This window comes from Euleptes europaea, chromosome 7, assembly GCF_029931775.1.
Source record: "Euleptes europaea isolate rEulEur1 chromosome 7, rEulEur1.hap1, whole genome shotgun sequence".
Taxonomy (NCBI): domain Eukaryota; kingdom Metazoa; phylum Chordata; class Lepidosauria; order Squamata; family Sphaerodactylidae; genus Euleptes; species Euleptes europaea.
The window spans coordinates 101,534,879-101,559,021 of NC_079318.1; the positions used below are offsets into that span (position 1 = coordinate 101,534,879).

At 49.9% G+C, this 24,143-nt stretch overlaps 1 protein-coding gene across 1 annotated transcript in view; it reads right to left on the reverse strand.

Annotated features, from left to right (window-relative positions):
* The window catches only part of DCAF8 (DDB1 and CUL4 associated factor 8), a 45,942-nt gene that overhangs the window by 12,880 nt on the left and 8,919 nt on the right, over nucleotides 1–24,143 (reverse strand). Inside the window, exons 9-12 of the mRNA XM_056853562.1 lie at nucleotides 22,314–22,642; nucleotides 20,433–20,489; nucleotides 3,245–3,314; nucleotides 751–1,418 (exon numbers count right to left, since the gene is read on the reverse strand). Of these exons, the coding sequence (XP_056709540.1) occupies nucleotides 751–1,418; nucleotides 3,245–3,314; nucleotides 20,433–20,489; nucleotides 22,314–22,642 (1,124 nt within the window). The remainder of the gene's footprint in view (nucleotides 1–750; nucleotides 1,419–3,244; nucleotides 3,315–20,432; nucleotides 20,490–22,313; nucleotides 22,643–24,143) is intronic.

Here is a 24,143-nt window from a genome sequence, read left to right on the forward strand (position 1 = left end):
AGCCACCCGCGGCACCTCCCCAATTTTATATGCTGTTATAAATCATGCACTTATGTCGTCAAAGGAAAACTAGGCCAGGTTTGATAGGAAAGTTGTGCGTCTATTTCACTTTCCGCAGGACTAAAACTGTGAGACACCCCCCCCCCCAATACAAGATGTGCTCAGCTATGAGGCTCAGCACAATCAGAAGGGGCTCTGGGGCACGATCAAGGCTCAGTGGTCTCTAAGAGAGGCTCCCCCTGTTGACCACCTGGACCACCCAACGTTTCCTAGAAAGTTTCCCAGGAAGGATGCCCACCTGTTGTTTTCTGTTGCCCCAGAAGGTCGGGCAAGAACCAACAGGTTGAAATTGAATCAAAAGAGTCTCTGTCTAGACATTAGGAAGCATTTTTCTAACAGTTAGAGTGGTTCCTCAGTGGAACAGGCTTCCTCGGGAGGTGGTGAGCTCTCTTTCCCTGGAGGTTTTTAAGAAGAGGCTAGACAGCCACCTGTCAGAAATGCTGATTCTGTGACATTAAGCAGATGATGAGAGGGGAGGGCATCTTGGGCATCTTCTGGGCATGGAGTAGGGGCCACTGGAGGTGTGTGTGTGGGGGGGTAGATCGTTGTGAATTTCCTGCATTGTGCAGGGGGTTGGACTAGATGGCCCTGGTGGTCCCTTCCAACTCTATGATTCTATGCACATACCTAAGGGACCGAAAGGGACACGGGATTTCTCCATGTGACCCCCACACACACACACTCACTCACCTGGAACACATTGCTCTTATGGCCACTCTCAAACTCCAGCACTGGCTTCCTCCGGACCCAGTCCCAAACCACCACCTTGAGGTCGTCGCTGCCGCTGGCCAGCCACGAGCCACGCTGGTTAAAGTGCAAGGTGTTCACGCAGCCGCCGTGGCGCTCCAGTCCGTACTGCAGGCGGAAGCGCTGCACGAAGACCCGGGCCCCGCAGGCCTGGTAGACGAAGCGGGAGCCGCAGCCCAGCTCCCTCTCCCGCAGGGCCCGCAGCGCTCGCCAGTGTGGCCGTGCCAGCGCCGTCGTCTCCGACGCCATCCAGTCCTCCAGGGCTCGCTCGTCATCTGAGGAGTCTCGGTCCCGGTTCGGGCGCTTGCGCTGCGCCCGCCGGTGAGAATGCTGCACCTCCACTTCGAGATCCTCCTCCTCCTCCTCTTCCTCCTCCTCCGAGTGAGAGCGGTCGAAGGTCCGGCTCTCCTCCGTGATGGAGTAGTGCCCCGCGTCCTCCATGCTGTCAGAGTCCCTCTCCTCTACAGAGCTCTCCGGGGAAGCGCGGTTGGGGGGGCCCTCATCCCCAGTGAGGCTCAGGCTGAGGTCGGAGGCTTCCACTTCCACACCGGAAGAGGTCTCCCGCCCCTCCGTGGCTACAGACATCTCTTCTGGGCTGCTGGACAAGCTTCCTGGGCAGCAGAAAACCACCAAAAAGCCACCAATTACATCCCACCCCATGCCCACGGGGCTCTCAACCGGCAGCCGGCGGCAGCCAGATTCCTCTCCTCCTTCCCACAGCATGTGGAGCCATGCTGTCCTGGGGAGAAGCGCATGCCTGTGTTCTGAGAGGGTTGGGGCATGCAGGCTTGGAGGGGACAGCCAGTTGGGGGTCACTGCCTTGCACAGGAGAGGTGGGAAAGTTTGAGGCAGCCCCCCGAGCTGAGGCACAAGGGTGGGCCCGACAGGCCCTTTAGCGCACTGAGCAAGTGCCCACAGGGCCCCTGTAGCATGGGCAGTGCCCTTCGCCTCTGAGGCGAGGGCAACCACAACAATGGGCTGTGTCAGCCTGCCCAATAGAGGAGCCGAAGCTCACTCTCGTAGCCACCACTGGGTGAGGGCACTTGGCTCAGGTTCCCCCAGGGCTGCTTTAGCCTCCCGACCCACCCCATGTGGCAGAGATGTCCAAAACTACCCAAGCAGGGATTCTCTCCCCTCCCCCTTAAATCTGCCCCCAAGCCCCAGCCTGAGCCCAGCCCCACAGCCCCTTCCTCCGGGCAACACTTTTCTGCCCCAAAGCTCCGAGCAGAGAGATCTTTGCTCAGACCATTGCCCAGAGGGGCAAGAGAACCAAGTCCCCATCTTTGGAGGTCTTTAAGCAGAGGCTGGATGGCTATCTGTCGGGAGTGCTTTGATTGTGGGATCCTGCATGGCACATGGGGTTGGACTGGACGGCCCTTGTGGTCTGTTCCAACCTTGTGTGATTTTGTGATTTTATGTGCCAGGGCTCCAGGCCCTACCACCCGTTTTGAGTCAGGGGTGCCTCATGTTTGCCAACACGCACGGAATGGGATTGGAAGCCTGGCTGCACACAGGGGATCTTGGGACCCCCAAAGCTTTGAGAAATGAGACGCCTGCGGCCATGAGGCCATGTCGCCCCCAACACCACCACCATGGTTCTCCAGGTGCGCTCTTGGGGCAAAGGGGCATGTGCAGGATGCTGCTGTGGTTCCCACAGAGCTAAAGACTGAAAGGAGAAAGACTCCCATCCACTGTTCTCCACAACTCTCCTGCAGCCCCTGAACAAAACAGGCAAAATGGACATCTTTCGTTAACTCAAAGGTAGTCCAAAGAGGCCCTAAACCATGTAGCTCTTTGGACAGAACCAGAGCTCAGGGTAGGACCCTGCTCTGCCTGCCAGTGGCGCCAGGCTCTCCGGCACAAACACCGGCGCCTGCCAACAGTCGGAGAGGACAGCCTGCGCCGAGGACACCTGCAGGGCAGGCAACCGTTACCTTACTCTGCAGAGCCCCAAAGGAGGTCCTGGCCAGGCTTCCCCAGTTTTAAATCTGCCTGTTTTTAATTTGTGCATTCTTTCTGATGATTTGTGTCCTTGAAATGTGGTGGTTGCAATGTTGGCCACCCACCCGGAGTCTAAGGAAGTCGGGATATAAATGTTTGTGCACACTGTGCACACTGAAAGGGAGGAAAGGCAGCATAAAAATGTTTTAAAGAACCAAGCGCACTGCGCTCTGCCATATGACCCAAGGGCAATTATCCCACACAAGCGACAGGAGGGAACGCCGGCAGGACTTGTGCAGGAGACATCTGCTGTGTGTGGTGCTACTCGGCAAGCGGCTGCCTCGTTCCACAAGTCCGATGCTGCCCGACGGAAGCACAGCCAAAGTTGTTTGGCGGGGAAAGTGCTTCGAGCAAGCCGCACGACTCCGCCAGCCTCTCCTGACAAACAGCCACAGCCGTCCTTGAAAGATGAGAGCGGCCCCTCCACTCCCCTTACCGTTGGGTATCTCCATTTTCCCATCTGTGCTACTCCCTGCATCTGACATCTTGTTTCTTGAGAATTCACCCTGAGAATTCAACAGCACACAAACAGCACACAAAAGACAAGAGAGAGAAAGAAGAGTTTGTCACTGTTGGTGGCGCCAACCCAGGCAACGCTTCTGTGGCCGTGTGGCTCTCTGGCCGTCCTTGGCTCTTCAGAAGAGAAATGTTCTGTACTGCTCGCTTGCATGTTTTTTCCCCTTTGAAAGCCGGCACAAGGCCCTTGGGAACAAGCCGTACCGCTCGCTCCAGCTCCAGGCCATTGTTCTGAGATGTGGCACCCACGGTTCACACGAGCGGCAGCCGGCACAGCTAAAACTAGGCAGGGCAGGGACCCTTCCCGCACACAAGAGCACTTCGGAGTGGCAGTCCTCCCTTAGAAGATTAACCCCCTGCCCCCCTCACCCCATGGCTCTCCTTCTCTCTACGCCTGATCTAGAGGCTCCTGTGTTCCTGCCTGCACAGGAGGAAGCGGGACTTGTCAGAATGGCAAGCCCCCCATGCTGAGCAAAAAACCAACATGGTTTCTGCAAAGGTAGGTCCTGTCTCACCAGCCTGTTAGTTTTTTGAAAGTGTCAATAAGCATGTGGACAGGAATGAGCCTGTAGACATTGTCAAAAGCCTTTTGGAAATCCAAATACACAAAGTCCCCCACCAAAGACTGCTAAGCCCAATTCACTCCAATATCCATCCACCTCACTGTCTTCAGTGGGGTTTACCTCTCCCCACACCCACGCCTGCACAGGACAGCCACTTCAGAGGTCTCTAGAAATCATAGAGTTGGAAGGGACCACCAGGGTCATCTAGTCCAACCTCCTGCACAATGCAGGAAATTAACTACCTCCCCCCCACTTGCCCAGTGACCCCAACCCTCCCCCCACCATGCAGGATCCCACAATCAAAGTACTCCCGACAGATGGCCATCCAGCCTCTGCTTAAAGACCTCCAAAGACGGAAACTCCAACACCCTCTGAGGCAGCGCATTCCACCATCGAACAGCCCTCGCCGTCAGAAAGTTCTTCCTAATGTTTAGGTAGAATCGATTTTCTATTAGGGCGAAAAAGCATGGTCGCTTTATCCTCCTTTAATCCCTGTTTTAGCCAGGATCGAATGCACATTAGGCGAAACGCATGAGTTCGATCCTGGCTGAATCCTGGCTGAAACAGGGATTAAAGGAGGATAAAGTGACCATGCGTTTTCGCCCTTAGTTTAAATCCATTACTCAGTGTCCTCATCTCTGGAGCAACAGAGAACAAGCTAGTTCCCTCATCAACATGACATCCCATCAAATATTTAAACATAGCTACCATGTCTCCCCTCAACCTTCTCTTCTCCAAACTAAACAAAGCCAACTCCCTAAGTCTCTCCTCATAGGGCATGGATTCCAGACCTTTGACCATTCTGTTCGCCCTCCTCTGGACACGCTCCAACATGTCAACATCTTTCTTAAATTGTGGAGCCCAAAACTGGACGCAGGATTCCAAGTGAGGTCTGGCCAATGCAGAATACAGTGGTAGTATTACTTCCCTTGATCTAACCAGGTGACATCCCTGCTTCCCCCAGTCCCCAGGTCCTCAAGTTCAACGACGCCTCTCTTCAGAGGCAGCTGGCAGAAGTATAAGGCTGTTTCCCAAAACCATGAAAACAGCGCTGGGGTGGGGGGGGGGAGCTGCCTTGCTGCGCCACTGTGAGCTCTAGTCCCATGGTAATCCCATAAACAGACTCGATAGACAGACAGTCCAACGTAAGCTGATTTATTCGGAAAACTCTACAGGTAGCAGAAGCTGAGAATCAAGAGGATACAAGTAAGGGTCAATTGTACAACCCATAGCATATATAGAAGGACGAAAGCAGGCCAGCTCAGGGTACCATGGCAACCCCCCTCCCCGGAGCAAGTTTGGAGCTGGAGGTAGTTTCCCACAGAAGACAGTCTAAACATCCTAAGAGCGGCAAAGCACAGCGACCTTGGTCAGCACCTGGCAAAACCACCACATACCATTCACAGGCCCATGCCTGACAGCCACCCCCCACCCAAGCCACCAGTGCATCTCGGGGGATCAGATGACTGACACACCCCTTGCAAAATGTGGGGGGCAGAGGCACGCCAACGGTGAAAGGCAGCCACTGCCTCCTGTCACATAATTGGGTACCTAGGAAGGTGGTGAGCTCCCCCTCACTGGCAGTCTTTAAGCAGTGGCTGGATGAACCCTGGTCAGGGATGCTCTAGGCTGATCCTGCATTGAGCAGGGTGTTGGACTAGATGGCCTGTTTGGCCCCAGTCAACTCTATGATTCTATAACACGTCCTGGGTTTCTGCAGCTTCCCCCCACTGTACAACCTCCCCCCAAACCCCACAGGGGCACACCCTTGTGGCTGGCATCATCTTCTCTAGGACCTCTTCAGATAAGGTTTAAGGAGCAACCCCCCCGCCCCGGTCCCATTTCAGTCCTCCCAGAAGAGACAATATGCAAACAGCATGAACATGGAACCTTGTGGCAGGCATCTTCACTCCTCTGAAAATGCCTGCCACAGCTGCTGGCGAAACGTCAGGAAAGAAAATACCAAGACCATGGTTACACAGCCCGGATAACCTACAAGAACCAATGGAACCTTGGGCTTATGAACTGCCCCCCGCAACCCAGGAAGCTTGGTTTTGCATGAAACCAGAAAGGCTAAACCATACAGAACGGGGCAGGTGGGGGTGGGGGTGGGGAACTAGATCTCCTCTATCATGTAACCCCCTCCCAAGCGCCCTGCCCTTTGCAGCTGCAAATGCGTGTCTGAGGGGCCCTGGGCAAGACCGGGGGAAACCCCAGAAGCCGGGCTTGTCCCCCACCCCGCCTAAACTGCAGCCAGCCTCATAAGCCAAGATTTAGTTTCTGCCACCTTTGCCAGCTGCAAACTCCAAATACCCACAACAATACAGTAACTCTTCAGATTACCGTATTCTGTAATCATTGCATTAATAAAAGGAGAACCTTTAAGCATTCTTTTGCTTTGTTTGATTTATTAGTATTTGGGGGAGTGTTATAGCCCACATTTTCTCTTCTTTTGGAGTGAGCGGAACAAGGCTAAGCCTCCCCCATCAAAAAAAATGCTTCCTAAGAACAGAGTAATGTGAAGATTTTAAACTGAATCTATCTACGGAATTAGCCATACACAACACTAAAATCCAGGCTGCCCTGTGTGCCACCTTTGATAAGACAACAGCGAGGAGTTAATGGCCAGTTCCACTCAGTTGCAAAATCTGCTAACATTAATACTATGAATACTACCTCAAGTCCACAATACAGCCTGCCTTTTGCTTTTTGCAAAACTTATGGGCTTCCCCCCTACACACACACTTTTCTGTTTCTCCACTACCAAAAACTAAGGAATACGCCGTTGGTTGGCACCATGGGGCGCAGCAGTTTGAGATCTGCTCCGTTTCTAACACCGGGTTTATAATTAGCAGTTTTCTTTGAACCAAGCCAAAGAATCTGATATATAAAGTAACCAATCTGTGCACCAAATACATGCCTATCTACTAACAAGTTTATGAATACAGCATTTCATGCTCTTGAAGCACTAAAGTAAGTTTAGGCTTGAGAAAGCAAGTATCATGTATACTGCAATATTTCACAAAAAAGGCCAGATTCCCTCTGCAGGTCTGACTGAGGAGCAGATGGGGGGGGGGGAGAGAGACCTTGTGGAGGGGCAGCCGGCCAATCAGGTGGGTGGTGGGGCTTGGTGAGGCATGTCTACTCAGAAGTCAGCTTCCCCCTCCTCCAGGTGGGGTCCAGCGGAGGCTTACCTTCTGCCTCTCTATTCTGTGTTGCTCAGTGTGCCGCGGTGTGCCGCGCGCTGATTGCTGACTATTAATGTTTAAACAACATTCTTGAAATTATGCTATATATGCCTCCGCTACACATAGTTTATTATCTAACAAATTTCTTAATGCTATACATTTTGAATAAATAAAACCTCATCCAAAAAAGGCACTTCACTCATTCCAAAACAAAATATTTTACAGGAGTTTCCTCCCCCCCCCCACATAGAATCATAGAGTTTGGAGGGGCCATGGAGGCCATCTAGTCCAACCCCCTGCTCAATGCAGGATCAGCCTAGAGCATCCCTGACAAGTGCTTCTCCAGCCACTGCTTAAAGACTGCCAGCGAGGGGGCGCTCACCACCTCCCCAGGCGGCCGATTCCACTGTCGAACAACTTTTACTGTAACATTTTTCTCCTAATATCCAGCACCACCCCAAAATTTCCCAAGTTTTTTTATCAGAAGAAATCCCATTTTTTCCCATTTTCCTGCAGGGCTTTCACATTGCTGCACAGGAGGATCAGTCGCTCTGTAGCTCTCCAACACCCACAGTAGTCCCTCCTTCCTGTGTCGTTAGGGATGCCAGCCTCCAGGTGGGGCCTGGGGATCCCCTGGAATTACAGTTTTTATCCAGACTACGGAGATCAGCTCCCCTGGAGAAAAGGGCTGCTTTGGAGGGTGGACCCCGTGGCGCCGTGACCCACTGAAGTCCTTGTGACCTCGAGATTCCACCCTCAAACCTCTACGGATTTCCCAACGTAGGTCTGGCAACTTTACTCACCCCATCCCCTACTAGTGGCCAGCCCCCGCCCCCCGGCAACCCTTGATGTTGTTCTTCTCCAATGAGTGGTAGAGATGTGAAGGCCCAGGAAAAAAAACAGAAAAATTCCGGGGGGGGGGGGCAGTTTTTTTCCTGTTTTTTTCCAAGGCCTTTTTCATTTTTTCAAATGGAAAAATTGGAAATTTTGGGAAGGACTGGGGCTGGGGGAATTCTGCAAAACGTTTTCACTTTCAGAATGAGTGAAATGCTTTTGAAGACAAGGGGAGCGTGCTGTAGACACATAACGTCTCTTAAATACAAGGTGCATCCCTGCACCTAGGAGGAGACCTCCGTGATTTAATATGCTAAACTGTGACTCACGAAAGCTCACTCCCTGCCAGAAATTTTGTTTGTCCTTAAGGTGCTACTGGACTCTCGCTCTTTTCTATTCGCTAAGTTATACAGGTTGAGAATCCCAGACTGCTTGGGACCAGAAGTGGTCTGTCTTTCAAATCTTTACGTATTTTGGAATTTTTTGGAATTTTGCATATACAAAATGAGATATCTTGGGGATGGGACCCTAGTCTAAACATGAAATTTGTTTATGTTTTATATATACTTTACACACAGAGATAGGTAATTTTAAACAATATTTTTTAATAAATTTGTGTACATTGAACCATCAACAGTGGGGCTGAGGGCCTGCGAGTAATGCCTGAATGCCGGCTCAAACCACCTTACAATCACCTTCCCTTCCCCTCCCCACAACAGACACCCTGTGAGGTAGGTGGGGCTGCGAGAGCTGTGACTAGCCCAAGGTCACCCAGCTGGCTTCATGTGTAGGAGTGGGGAAAACAACCCAGTTCATCAGATTAGCATCCGACACTCATGGAATTGCTATTAGGGGGGACATAGTGGGCCCCAACGGTTACTTAACAGTGGGGGTGTACTATGTTGCCCCCCCTCGGATCAAAATAAGAGGCTGATCTCGAGATAGAAAGGTAAACAAGGGAGATGACTAATGCAGAATGTTTTCTAATACTGGGTGACTTCAACTACCCTCCCACTGACTGGGCACACATGCGCTTGAGTCATGCCACAGGGGGAAAAAAACTTTTCAGACATCATAAGTGACTGCATTGGAGCAGCTGGTCACAGAACCAACTAAAGGTTTAGCGGGTTTGGACACGGTTCCGAGCAGCGTTTGAGACTGGATGTGAGATGTAAAGGCCGTTGTGACTACTGGGAACAGTGGCCTCAATGCTATTAAGCTCAGCATTCTTGTCAATCGAAAGTTGCCCCCAAGGCCCAAAACAATCACTTTTGATTTCAAAAGAGGGAACCTTACAAAAATGAGGGAACTCGTGAGAAAGAAAGGGAGAACAGAAACTCAAACCACTCCCACATGCCCAGAAACTATTTAAGACTATATGGACAGAGCAATCCTCCAGGGGACCTTTAGAGCCAGCATGACCCCTGCACTGGCATAAGTGCCATTTGCAGCAGTTAAGTGGGCACTAAAGCTGGTGCAGGGCAACTTACGCCAGCTCTGGGGAGCAGCGTGAGGCTCAGGTGACAGTGGTGCCTCCCCAGCAACGTTTGTCCAGTGCCAGGGCTCACGCCAGCATCAAATGGGCCATTCCCAGAAGATGACTTTTGAACCACAGGGGACTCAAGACACTTATTAGGAAAAAATTACAAACTGTTATTACAATATGATATGGAAACAGTGCTAGTAAAAGACTGCACGATAAAACGGATGCGAAATGTTGGAGTACCGTATATACTCGCGTATAAGCCGAGTTTTTCAGCCCAAAAAAAGGGCTGAAAAAGCCGGCCTCGGCTTATACGCGGGTCAATACGGTAGGGGAGGGGGGAGGGAGGGAGAGAGGAGGGAGGGAGGAACTTCCCGCCATCGCCGCCATTGCTGCCATGCCCGCGTGGCTTCCCCGGGCCAGGAGCGCCCTGGGAGAGCCTCCAGAGGCCTCTAGAGGATCCTGCCGGCCGGCACCAGCCTGGGAGGGCCTCTAGAGGCCCCGTCGCCGCCCCTGCCGGGCGCAGCGAGGACCCTGCCGGCCGGCGCCGGCCTGGGAGGGCCTCTAGAGGCCCCGTCGCCGCCCCTGCCGGGCGCAGCGAGGACCCTGCCGGCCAGTGCCGGCCTGGGAGGGCCTCTAGAGGACCCGTCGCCGCCCCTGCCGGGCGCAGCGAGGACCCTGCCGGCTGTCGCCGGCCTGGGAGGGCTCTAGAGGCCCCGTCGCCGCCCCTGCCGGGCGCAGCGAGGACCCTGCCGGCCGGCGCCGGCCTGGGAGGGCCTCTAGAGGCCCCGTCGACGCCCCTGCCGGGTGCAGCGAGGCTCCTGCCGGCCGGCGCCGGCCTGGGAGGGCCTCTAGAGCCCCAGTCGCCGCCCCTGCCAGCCGCAGCGAGGACCCTGCCGGCCAGTGCCGGCCTGCGCACCTGGATTGAGGTAAGCCTGCAGGGGGGGGAGGGGTTATAAATCGACCCTCGGCTTATACGCGGGTGCCTAATTTTTCCCCATTTTGGGGGAGAAATTAGGCACCTCGGCTTATACGCGGGTCGGCTTATACACGGGTATATACGGTAAGCAAACATACGAGCCAGTGGGAAAAGCTTCAGACTAAAGAAATTAAGTTTACAGATTGTCAAATATTAAGAGAGAATTGGTACAAAATGTTTTTAGAAGGTATATCACACCTAAAGATATAACAAAGACTTTAATGGGGAGTGCTGGAAATGTAAGAATATGGATGCAACATTTTATTACGTGCAGTGGACATGTAAGAAAGCAAGAAAATGCTTATGTAGTGGACATGTAAGAAAGCAAGAAAATACTGGATAATGATACATGATGAAATGCAAAAGATACTAAAAGTTAAGTTTGCGTTGGATCTAATAACTATGCTATTAAACATTTTGTCAAGCATACAAAATGTGATTCTTGTAGGTTATCCGGGCTGTGTAACCGTGGTCTTGGTATTTTCTTTCCTGATGTTTCGGTGGTTGGAGTTTTTGTGTAAGTAGCGATCTGTGTGAGTTGGTAAGATCGCTACTTACACAAAAACTCCAACCACCACCCCCGACAGAAAAGAGGAATAATCAAAACATTAATGGACCGTGCAAGACGGATCTGTGAACCACAGTTTCTCAAGGAAGAAATTAATCATCTAAATCACGAACTGCTAGCAAACAGCTATTCCAGAAATGAAATCAGAAGGGCCATTAAACCAAACAAAAAATCAGAAAACTCAGGAAAAACAGTCTCCCATAGGAAAGGTATTCTTGCCATTTATTAAAGGAGTCACTGATAGGATGGAGAAACTTTTGAAAAAACATAACCTACAAACAGTGTTTAAACCCACCAAGAAAATACAACAGATGCTAAGATCAGCAAAAGACAAAAGAGACCCCCTCACCTCTGCAGGAGTATATTGTATACCCTGCAGTTGTGGACTAGTTTACACTGGGACCACAAAACGCAGCATACAAACAAGGATAAAAGAACATGAAAGATACTGCAGACTTGGCCAACCTGAGAAATCAGCAGTGGCTGAACATGGACTGACACAAACAGGACACAGGGTCTTATTCCAAGACACTGAAAGACTGGACAATTCTACCAACTATTTTGTCAGATTGCACAGAGAAGCCATTGAAATTCATAAACATCAGCACAACTTTAACAGAAAAGAAGAGAGTTTAAGAATGAATAAGGCTTGGCTTCCTGTCCTGAAAAACCTCCAGACTAACAAAGACTACAGTCCACAATAGCCATGCAGATTAGCTTTGGATTTCACACATTAACAGATCACTTCAGGATACAATTGGTTCCATATTAACATACCACACCCTCATTAGCACATTACCTTGATACTTACAGGACAATGATGTGCACATTACCTTGATACTTTTTGCAGGACAATGATTCAGCTCAAACCCAACCCCTTTCTGACTATATATTACTCTTCCTACACACTTGACACTGAGAAACACTGTCCTTCAGTGTTACTCCTCTGAAGATGCCTGCCACAGCTGCTGGCGAAACGTCAGGAAAGAAAATACCAAGACCACAGTCACACAGCCCGAATAACCTACAAGAACCAATGAACTCTGACCGAGAAAGCCGTCGACAATATTTATACAAAATGTGAGTTTAGATAGAGAAAACCCTGTGAAACTCTTCATTTGTATAATGAACTATTTAATTATATGGTGACAGCAGCAACAGTGACCCATGAAGCAAACTGGAAAGCAGGGAAATATCCAGAATTCACAGAAGGGTTGAACATATTAACAGAATATGCAGCTATGGAAAAACTAACATCTCTTGTACAAAATAGATCAATTTCAGAATTTCAAGAAAAGTGGACTATACAGCTAAAAACTAAGAATACCAGTTACTGTTATTAGGAAGGGTGTCTGAAAAACTGAGTCAGACTGAGGTGACTAGATATGAAGTTCTACGACTACTAAGCAAGCTGAAAACCAGTAAGTTAGCAGCTCCAGACGGCATACAGCCAAGGCGTTATTTAACATCTGTCTGCGTCCCATCATCCAGCTAGTCCAGAGTTCGGGCTGAGCTGTCACCAGTATGCAGATGACACCCAGCTATATCTGCTGTTGGGCTGCTGGCCGGATTCTGTCCCAGGTAAATGGATTATCAAGCACCTTGAGGAACAAAACCTGTTGAGGGAAAATCAGCCTGGCTTCTGCAAAGGGAAGCCCTGCCTCACCAACCTCTTGGGAGTTTTTTGAACGGGTTAACAAACGTGTGGATAAGGGTGATACAACAGACATCATATACTTGGACTTCCAAAAGGCCTTAGACAAGGTACCTCCACAAAGACTCTGGAGTAATCATGGGATAAGAGGATCAGACCTCTTACCAAGTATAAATTAACTGAATGGCAGGAAGCAGAGAGCAGGAATAAATGGGCAGTGCTGGCACTGGAAGGAGGCGGGCAGCGAGGTCCTACAAGGTTTGGTTATGAGGACCAGTGAGAATTAATATGTTCATAAATGATCTGGAACTGGGTGTTAGCAGTGTAGAAGGCAAGTTTCAAATGGCACAAAATTATTCAGGATAGTGAAAACCAAGGATGACTGGGAAGAGCTCCAACAGGAGCTCTTGTAAGCACTCGTCCTATTGAGAACCACTAACCACAGCAGGAGACGGTTGTCCAAAGAAGCTGGTTTAATGGTCGCATAGGTAAACAGAGCAAAAGAACCCAAGACAGCAATGGAGCAAACTGGCTTGCACTTGATAATATAAAAGCACTGAAAAAAAGCACTCAACAGTACAGTACAGTTTCATGAGATTACAGATTACAAACAGTACAGAGGCGCCGCAGTTCCCACGGACTACTGTCGGCTTCAAAGAGACCAAAAATGCAAAACAATCGTTGAAGGCAAGCTGGTGAGAAAACGAAACTAACTGAGATACAGACCTGACAGCTCTACAAATTGGGTGAGTGGGCAAAAATCTGGCAAATGAAGTTCAATGTAGGTGTGAGGCAATGCACACTGGAATAAAAACCCCAGCCTCAAGTACACACTTGTGGGGTATGAACTTGCTGAGACTGAGACAGAAAGAGACCTTGGGGTCGCAGTGGATCGCCCAATGAAAGTGCCAACCCAGCGGGCCGCAGGAGGGGAAGAGGCAAAATCTCTATGCTGGGGGTTATTAGGAGGGGGATTGAAAATGAAACAGCCAACATTGCAATGCCCCAGTAAAGAACATTTGGAATACTGTGTGCCGTTCAGGCCAACGTATCTCAAAAAGGACACTGCAGAGCTAAAAAAGTACAGAAGAAAGCAACCAAGATGATTAAGGGGTTGGGGCGCCTTTCCTATGAGGAAAGGCTGAAGGGACTTTTCAGTGCATTTTTTAAAAAGGGGCTTACAGGAGAAAGGATAAACATCTATAAAATTATGCATGGAATGGAGAGGTGGAGCTTTACTCCTACAATGCAAAGCCAACTGATGAAGCCAATGGGCAATTGATCCAGGATGGTCAAAAGGAAAATACTTCTTTACACCACAATCAATTAAAGTCAGACAGTGGAATGCCTCGGTGGGGGGGGTGGAGTCCCCGTCTTTGGAGGTCTTTAAGCAGAGGTTCGATGGCCATCTGTAGGGAGAGCTTTGATTGCAAGATCCTGCGTGGCAGGGGGTTGGACTGGATGGCCCTTGTGGTCTCTTCCAACCTAGTGTGATTTTGTGATTTGTGAAAGTGTGGAATTTGCTGCCAAAGGATACAGTGATGGCAGAAGGCAAAGGCGGCTTTAAAAGGGTTCATGGAGGACAGGACTATCAGTGGATACTAGCCATAGTGACCAAAGGGAACCTCCACATTCAGAGGCAGTCAGCCTCTAAACACCACCAGCGCCAGGAGGCAACGTGAAGGGAAGGCCGCGGCCCCTGTGCCCTGTTGTTGGCCCTGCAGGGCAGCTGGCTGGCCACAGTGTGAGACAGGATGCTGGACTGGATGGACCCTCACTGGTCTGATCCACCAGGGCTCTTCTGATGTCTGCCTCACACAGGGGCCAACCAGTCCCTCTAGAGCAAAACTTCTTAAACTGTGGATTGTGACCATAACTGAATGTGGGGGTTGCAAAAAATTTGCTTTCGTCTCTAATAAATGGTAAAATTATATGTATACCCCAGAATTGTTTTAAAATAAATTTATTTATGATTTATTATCAGTAAATGTTTGATTTGTATACCTATTTTATATACCTATATATCCGGAGTCGAGTAAAATTTTCTCGGGCGAAAAGGGGTCACAAGTGGAAAAGGTTTAAGAAGCCCTGCTCTAGAGGACCAACAAAAGGGCATAGAGGCTGAGGCCTTCCTCTGATGTTGCCTCCTGGCACTGGGATTCAAAGGTTGACTGCCTCTGAACAAGGAGGTTCCCTTCAGTCTCCATGGCTAGCAGCCACTGACAGACCTCTCCTCCGTTAACCTGTCTAATCCCCTTTTAAAGCTGTCTATGCCTGTGGCCATCACTACATCCTCTGACAGCGAATTCCACATTTTATTCACTCGCTGTATAGAGAAGTATTTCCTTTTGTCCATCCTGAAATCTACTGCCCATTGGCTTCATTGGATGCCCTCCAAGTTCTAGTATTTTGGGAGAGGGAGAAAAAGTTCTCTTTGTCAATTCTCTCCTCCCCATGTATAATTTTATAAATTTGTCATGTTCTCCCTTAGTCGTCTCTTTTCTAAACCGAAAAGTCCCACACTCTTCAGCCTTTCCTCATAGGGAAGGCAGTCCAATAATCTTGGTTGCCCTCTTCTGTACTTTTTCCATCTCCGTGAAGTCCGTTTTGAGATAAGGTAACAAGAATTGTACACAGTACACAGATCTGTACAGGGGCATTATAATATTGACAGTTTTATCTTCAATCCCTTCCCTAATAATCTCTAGCCCTGACCTGGATGGCCCAGGCTAGCCTGATCTCGTCAGATCTCAGAAGCTAAGCAGGGTCAGCCCTGGTTAGTATTTGGATGGGAGACCACCAAGGAAGTCCAGGGTTGCTATACAGAGGAAGGCACTGGCAAACCACCTCTGTTAGTCTCTTGCCTTGAAAACCCCATAAGGGGTCACCATAAGTCAGCTGAGACTTGATGGCACTTCACACACACACACAATAATCTCTAACATAGAGTTTGCCTTTTTCACAGCTGCAGCACGCTGGGCTGACACACTGGAGGGGCTGTGGCTCAGTGGTAGAGCATATGCTCGGCATGCAGAGTGTCCCAGGTTCAACCTCCGGCATCTCCAGTTAAAAGGACTAGGCCGGAAATGATGTGAAAGACCCTTTTCTGCCTGAGACCCTGGAGAGCCACTGCCAGTCAGAGTAGACAATACTGACTTCGATGGACCAAGGGTCTGATTCAGTAGAAGGCAGCTTCATGTGTTCACTTTCACTAAGCTATCTTAGTGATCCCACAAGCATATACTTGAAGCTGGATTTCTTTGTTCCAATGTGCATCACTGTACACTTACCCACACTGAACCTCCATCTGACACATTTTTGCCTACTCACCCAATTTGTGGAGGTCCTCCGGGAGCTCTTCACAGTCATCCTTAGTTTTCACTTCCTGAATAATTCTGTGTCATCTGCAAACTTGGCCACTAAAAAGACATCACATGCTTAGACCTTCAAAAACATTTCGTATCATCCTTCAGCAAAGGCTCTTCAGTAAATTCAGCAGTCGTGGGATAAATGCCTGAGTCTTCTCTTGGATTAGAAACGTTTAAACGAAAGAAAACAGTAAGAGAAAATGTACAGACAGGGATTGAAGCTCTGTCGTTTACTCATAAATAATGGGGATTTAGGGGGGGGAAGCAGTGAGGTGGCCAAGTTTGCAGATGACAACAAAGTGTTCAGGATGATGGAAATAAAGTAAAGCTCAAAGAGATGGAAAAGGATCTAGTTAAAGTGAGTGATGATATGGCAAAGAACATAAGAAAAGCCATACTAGATCAGACCAAGGCCCATCAAGTCCAGCAGTCTGTGAACACAGTGGCCAAACAGGTGAACATAAGAACATAAGAAAAGCCATGCTGGATCAGACCAAGGCCCATTGATTCCAACAGTCTGTTCACACTGTGGCACACCAGGAGCCTCTAGGAAGCCCACAAGCAGCAACCTTCCTGTGTTCCACAGCACCTAATATATTCGGCATGCTCCTCTGATCCTGGAGAGAATAGGTATGCATCATGTCTAGCATCCATTTTGACTAGTAGCCATGAATAGCCCTCTCCTCCATGAACATGTCCACTCCCCTCTTAAAGCCCTCCAAGTTGGCAGCCATCACCACATCCTGGGGCAGGAAGTTCCATGATTTAACCATGCGCTGTGTGAAGGAAGACTTCCTTTTATCAGGCTCATTCCTGTCCACATGCTTATTGACTCTTTCAAAAAACTCTAAAAGGTTAGTGAGACAAGACCTACCACCTTTACAGAAGCCATGTTGGGTTTTGCCCAGCAGACCTTGCCCTTCTATATGCTTGACAATTCTGTCTTTGATAATGCTTTCCATCAATTTACCTGGAACAGTTGTTAAGCTAACTGGCCTGTAATTTCCTGGGTCCCCCCTGGAACCTTTTTTATAAATGGGTGTTACATTGGCCATTCGCCAGTCCCCTGGTACAGAGGCTGTACATATCAGTTAGGAGTTCAGCAATTTCCCATTTGAGTTCTTGAAGAACTCTAGGATGAATACCGTCTGGTCCCTGTGACTTGTTAGTTTGCAGTTTGTCTAGACGTTCTAGGACTTCCTGCCTTGTTACCACTCTTTGCCCCAGTTCCTCATTCTCCCCTCCCCAAAACCCATGTTCAGGAGAAAGAATCTGCCCTGTATCTTCAACAGTGAAGACAGATGAGAAGAATTCATTTAGTTTTTCAGCAATCGCTTTATCCTCCCTTAGTGTTCCTTTACTCCCATTGTCATCCAATGGTCCAACCTCTTCCCTAGCTGGTTTCCTACTCCTAATGTACTTATTATTGTTTGTTGTGATGTGTTTAGTGATATGTCCCTCAAAATCTTTTTTTGCACCTCTAATTGTCTGCTTGCATTTCCTTTGTGCAAGTTTGTGTTTGCTTTTGTTTGCCGCGTTTGAGTAATCCTTCCAGCTTCTGAAGGAAGCCTTTTTTTCTCTAATAGCTTCCTTTACCTTTCCCGTTAGCCATGGTGGTGACCTCCTTGACTTAACACCACCTTTCCTGACCTGCAGTATACAATCTAGCTGAGCCACTAGTATTGTGGACGTGAGTAGCCCCCAAGCCTTTTCCAGAGATTTAACCCTCCTGACTGTTCTTTTCAACTTCCTTTTTACCAGGTTTCTCATTTTAGAGAAGTTTCCTGTTTTGAAGTCAAAGGTAACTGTGTGAGATTTCCCAGGCACTTTCCCACTTGCATATAAATTAAATTTGATACCACTGTGGTCACTGTTGCCAAATGGCTCAACTACATCCACATCCTGCTCTAAGCCGCTGGCAGAACCACTCTAGGAAGCCCACAAACAAGACAGCTGCAGCAGCCTTATCCTGCCTGTGGTTCCACAGAAGGTTCCATGTATGTGTTCGGTGATACTCAGAAAGTCAATACAGACTTGCTGAAGGAGTCCAAACTTGCTAAGCTCAACCCAGTTTGTAACAGCCATGACAGAGGTAAATTCCCATGTCAGGGATTATAAAGAAAGGGGCTGAAAATTAAATGGCTGGTAGCTACGTAGCTGTTGCAGTGATATTCCTTTTTTCCTTGCTGAGCCTGTAAATTGACTGAGAGATTACACACCTGTTCAACTATCCTTGAATTCTGTTGCCTAGATCTACCTTCATCTAGGACAGTTAGCAGGAACAGTTACAGAAAAAGGCTAGATTGATTGCTTTTTAAGAGTAGCGGTTGGCCTTCTTACCTTGCTATATCAGATGTAGCTCATGTGTACCTGCTGACTGGCTATTTACACTTATATTGCTTATCTCTTATTTAGCTGAAACCAACCCTGTATCTAGAAATAACCGCATGATTATAATAAATCAAACTTAAGAGAAAGATATGTTTCTATAAGTACTCTTGTGAGAAGCAAATCAGATTTATCTGGCTGGAAGTCTCAGAAGAATAGGTGAGCTCTCTGGGTGAGACTTTGGGCATCCTGGGCTTTGCGATAATCTCTAAAAGCAGCGAGAGAAAAGCTGAAACCCAATTTGTTTTTAAAACTATTGCTAGCTATGTAGCTTTCTATTCCTTGGCTCCACCATCAACCAAAAGGGAGACTGCAGCCAAGAAATCAGAAGGCGATTGAGACTGGAAAGGGCAGCCATGAAGGAGCTAGAAAATATTTTGAAGTGTAAGGATGTGTCACTGGCCACCAAGACTAGATTAATTCATGCCATCGTATTCCCTATTACTATGTATGGGTGTGAAAGCTGGACAGTGAAGAAAGCTGATAGGAAGAAAATAGATTCCTTTGAAATGTGGTGTTGGAGGAGAGTGTTACGGATTCCGTGGACTGCCAAAAAAAACAAAACAAAACAGGGGGTTATAGATCAAATCAAGCCTGAACTGACCCTAGAAGCTAAAATGACTAAACTGAGGCTATCGTATTTTGGTCACGTCATGAGACGACAAGAGTCACTGGAAAAGACAGTCATGCAAGGAAAAGTTGAGGGCAGCAGGAAAAGAGGAAGACCCAACAAGAGATGGATTGACTCAATAAAGGAAGCCACAGCCTTCAATTTGCAAGATCTGAGCAAGGCTGTCAAAGATAGGACATTTTGGAGGACTTTCATTCATAGGGTCGCCGTGAGTCGGAAGCGACTAGACGGCACTTAACACACACACACAGCTATAATATGATTTAGCAGTGCTAGGAACACTGATAATTTTAGTATTCATTTCCACAGCAATTGTGTAGTTAATTTTTTTGTGCCTTTATTTTTTTTCTGTCTTCCTGAATAAAGTGAGTCTTTTCTTTTTTCAATAAAAGATAAAAGTTTATGCAGGTATCCTGCCAGGTTAACAGAGAAAAAAACTCACTCACTACGCACTGTATTATCAGAGTTAGAGGCAGAAAAGTTTCTCTGACGTGAGAAACCCTGGAGATCTCTGGCTAATCAGGGTTTTCACAGGCAAAGCCCTGAAAATTGCCTAGTTTGGTCTCTCTAAGAGGGTGCGGGAGGGAATCTCTCGCTACAGCTAGAATGTGCTGGTCTAAATTTATGGGTTGGCTGCACTTGTAACACTGTGTACAATTTTGGTTACCCCACTGCAAAAGAGATATTATAGCACTAGAAAAAGTGCAGAAAATGTCAACCAAAGGAATCCTGGATTTGGAACACTTTCCCCATGACGAAAAGCTAAAGCATTTGAAGCTCTCAAGTTTAGAAACAAGAAGACTGAAGAGGAACACAACAGATTCTAAAGTTATGCGTGGGGTGAAGAAAACGAAAACCAAAACCAATGAAACTGATGGTCAGCAGGTTCAGAATAGACAAAAAGCAGTACTTCTAGCCATGAAGCAATTAGCTTGTGGAATTCACCACCACAGGATACAGTGAATGACCACTTGCTCAGCTGGCCTTGAAAGGACTCAAACTAATTTGCAAATCCCTGAGTGGTTATTAGCCACATTACCCATGTGCAAACAGTATATCCCAAGGCAGTAACCCTGTATCCTGGCACAAGGAGAGGCTTTGGCATCCAGACTTTGTTAGGGGGCTTCTAGAGGCATCTGGGACCAGGAGGGTGATGCACTCACTTCCGGAGAACTTACTTCATGACTTCGTAGGGTCACCACAGGCTGCTTGAACCACATGACTGAGCACAACATCGCACAGCCGCCCCAGCACAGGCCACCCACTTCCGGGGCCCGGTTGTTGCTGGTGCCAGCTGCTGCAGCGCCCCATTCAGGCAAGTCTTCCTGCTGCACCCAGGTGCCAATCGTGCAGTCACTTACCTCAGGTAAGCCCCACAGGAACCAACTCAATGCATGGAGAGCAACCTTACCAACCCCTGCAACAGGTACGAGACATGCCCTATGCACTCACCTGTCCGAAGTAGGACCAAAAGAATTTGGAAACAGACGGTGAAGGAATACTGTCAGACTGAGAGAGAAGGAGAAAAAGAAAGCTTCAGTTGGTGAAGTCAGGGTGCCAACTCAGTACTCCTGCCCCAACCACCGTAGAGCCAGAACGCACCCAAGAGACCATCCAGTCTGACCACCCACTCAATGCAGGGAGGCCAACGGCCAGTGCAGACCTGGCAGAGAAGAACGTTTGAGGACCGCCAGCAAAGGGGAGCCTGCCCTCCCCCAAGCAGTCGGCACCACAGGACGCTTCTCCTGGCCTTCCACCCAAACACTCCTGTTGACAACCTAAGCCAGGGGTGTCGAACATAAGAGCCGAATCCGCCCCCCTTGAGAGCTCTTATCCCGCCCACCCGCGAGCTGAGCCAGCCACCCCGATCTGGACTAGCGAGTCCACTCAGGGCTCACCAACCACCACCACCCCAGCGCCAAGGTGTAAATTATCAAAGATTGTTAAATAAAATACCACAAGAGTGTTATTGTATTAAGCATACTTGTATTTCAAGTATAAAATCATGAGAGGGAGGGCATCTTGGCCATCTTCTGGGAATGGAGTAGGGGTCACTGGGGGGGTAGTTGTTAATTTCCTGCATTGTGCAGGGGGTTGGACTAGATGACCCCGGTGGTCCCTTTCAACTCTATGATTCTATAAAATATTATCATTAATTGGCTTTGCCTGTGTCTTCCATAAAGTTTGTATCTCCAGTCCCTGGTACTTAATGTTATGGTACGCATGGCCTGGCCTAACCAAGTGACATTTATGTCCTATCGGGCCCTTGTAAAAAATGAGTCCGACCCCCCGGACCCAAGGCCTCTGGAGGTGGGTCCACAAGGGGCCTCTGCCTCCCCTCGCAGGGCACAGAACACCCCCCTTCTGCAGATGAATCCAACCCCCCCCCCTTGCTTTGGACCTCTGCCCCTGCAACAGGCCAGGTCCAGGGCAGCCTGAGGGTCCAGCAGACCCTCAAACTTACCTCGCCCACCCTCCATAAACCTTTCTCCCCCCCCCCACTCACACACCAGGGTTGCCAGGTCCAAGTTGGGAAATACCTGGAGATTTTGGGGGAGGAGCCTGAGGAGGGCGGGGTTTGGGGGAAGAGCTTCAATGCCATAGGGTCCAATGGCCAAAGTGGACATTTTCTCCAGGGGAACTGATTTCTATCACCTGGAGGTCAGTCGTAATAGCGGAAGATGTCCAGCCCCCACCTGGAGGTTGGCAATCCCTATTTCCGCCAGGCCTAGCGAGAGGATCCATCTTTACCGGCCTCCCGTGGGGTGGGGGTGGGGGTGGGGGGCTGAACTGCTGATATGTATTATTACACTGAGGGGCCCCGGGGGCCACACTCATCATGGCCCCCTGAGTGATTTGTTAGGGTTATGGTTTTAACGATGCTGATGGTTTTACCTATTTTATATACCTTGTGATTTTAATCGCTGTTACCCGCCCTGAGCCCGGCTTCCTAGGGACGCGGGCGGGCGACACATTTGAAAAACAACAACAATAACAACAACATTTCAGGGGGGGGAGTCATAAAAGTCTCAAGACGGGCCTCTCCAGCTAGTGCCTGGAGGTTGGCAACCCTCACACGGACACACACGGGGGCGGGGGGGCGAGGGGGGCAGCCGAGGCCGGGGGCTCCTTTTCTGTTATGCCTTCGCCAGCCCCCCCCCCAACAAAGGGGGCAGGGATGGAGACGAGATGGGGGGGGGTCCGCCCTGCCTGCCCCTCCCTCCCCCCCTCCGGGAAGGCGCACCGGGGGGGGTGGCGGGGCAGGCCGCCGCGGGGCAGAGGCGGGGGGGGCTGCGGCGGAGGGGAGGGTCTTCCCAGCGGGGGGGGGGCTACCTGCGCGAGGGGGCGGGCCTCCTCTCGCTCCTCTTCCTCCCCCTGTCGCTGCGGGGCCGGGGCCTGCGGCGGGCCGCCCGGACGCCATTTTATCCCCCCCCCCCACCGCCGCCCCGTCCCGCAGCCGCCGCTCCTCTTCCCGACAGTCGCGCTCGACGGCAGCCGAGCACTTTTACGACACTCGGGGGGGCCGCCGCGGCGCCACTTCCGGCACGCACCATAGAAAGAGGGGGAGCAGACCGGCTTCCGGTCTGTAACCGGAAGTGGGGGCCGGCTCCTCTGGGGCGCGCGGCAAGAGGGCGCCGCACTCCGAAGCCGGCCGGTGGAGCCTGGGGAATCATGGAATCAGAGTCGTAGAGTTGGAAGGGGCCACCAGGGGTCATCTAGTCCAACCTCCTGCACAATGCAGGAAATTCACAACTACCTCCCCCCACAATACCCCCAGTGACCCCAACCCTCCCCCCACCATGCAGGATCCCACAATCAAAGCACTCCCGACAGATGGCCATCCAGCCCCTGCTTAAAGACCTCCAAAGACAGGGACTCCACCACCCTCCGAGGCAGCGCGTTCCACCGTCAAACAGCCCTCACCGTCAGAACGTTCTTCCTAATGTTTAGGTGGAATCGCTTTAGGTGGAGTTTCCTGGGAACTCATGGAATCAGAATCGTAGAGTTGGAAGGGGCCACCAGGGGTCATCTAGTCCAACCCCCTGCACAATGCAGGAAATTCACAACCACCTCCCCCACACCCCCAGTGTCCCCCCCCCACACTCCATGCCCAGAAGGTGGTCAAGATGGCCCTCCCTCATGATCTGCCCAAGGTCACAGAATCAGCATTGCTGACAGATGGCCATCTAGCCTCTGCTTATAAACCTCCAGGGAAGGAGAGCCCACCACCTCCCTGCCACTAGGCTCCTGTTGCCAGACCCCACCACCACCACTCCAAGGCTTGGGGTGGAGCTCGGCCAGAATTGGGGCTAGCCTCCCGCCAACAGTGTCCCAGCCCCCCACCCCACCCCTGGGAGTAGAAAAGAGCAAGAGTCCAGTAGCACCTTAAAGACGTAACATTATTTCTGGCAGAAATTTTGTTACGTCTTTAAGGTGCTACTGGACTCTTGCTCTTTTCTACGCCTAGTGACAGACTAACATGGCTACCCGTGGTGAACTAATAATGAAGCTCAAGACAATGCATTCTCCTGGACTGAAAAGAGATCTGAGATTCCTGTCTCACTACCAATGCTAGTTTCTCTACACCTACCTCTCTGCATAGCACACCTAATTCAGTCATGCCTGCTAAAGTCATTTTCTTGCTTTTGACATTTACATTGCCATCGTGGGTCTAATTCACTCTTCTCTACTGAAGGATGGATGGAATCACATCCTAGCTGTATCTGAAAAAGTGAGGTGTGGCTCCCAAAGCTCACACCCTGCCAGAAATTTTGTGTCTTTAAGATGCTACTGGACTCTTGCTCTTTTCTACGGCTAGTGACAGACTAACATGGCTGCCCATCGTGATCTATCAGCCCCCCTGGAGAAAAGGGCATCGCATCCCCTCTCCAGAAACGCCCCAAGATGGGAGCCGGCAGGCCCTACAGAAGGAACTCTGCGCCAGGCAGAGGGCCAGAGCCCGTTGGGCACCGCCTGGGCACGCACAGTGGAATTATCAAGATCTCCGACACCCAGGCTGGAATCTGGCTCCGGTCCCCCTTCTGCCCTGGGGACCCTTGGGGCAGTCGCCTGGCCCAGCCATTCCTCACACAATAGTTGCAAACCTAAATTTAGAAGAGGGAGAATTTCATAGTGGGGAGAAATAAACCTATACAAATAAAA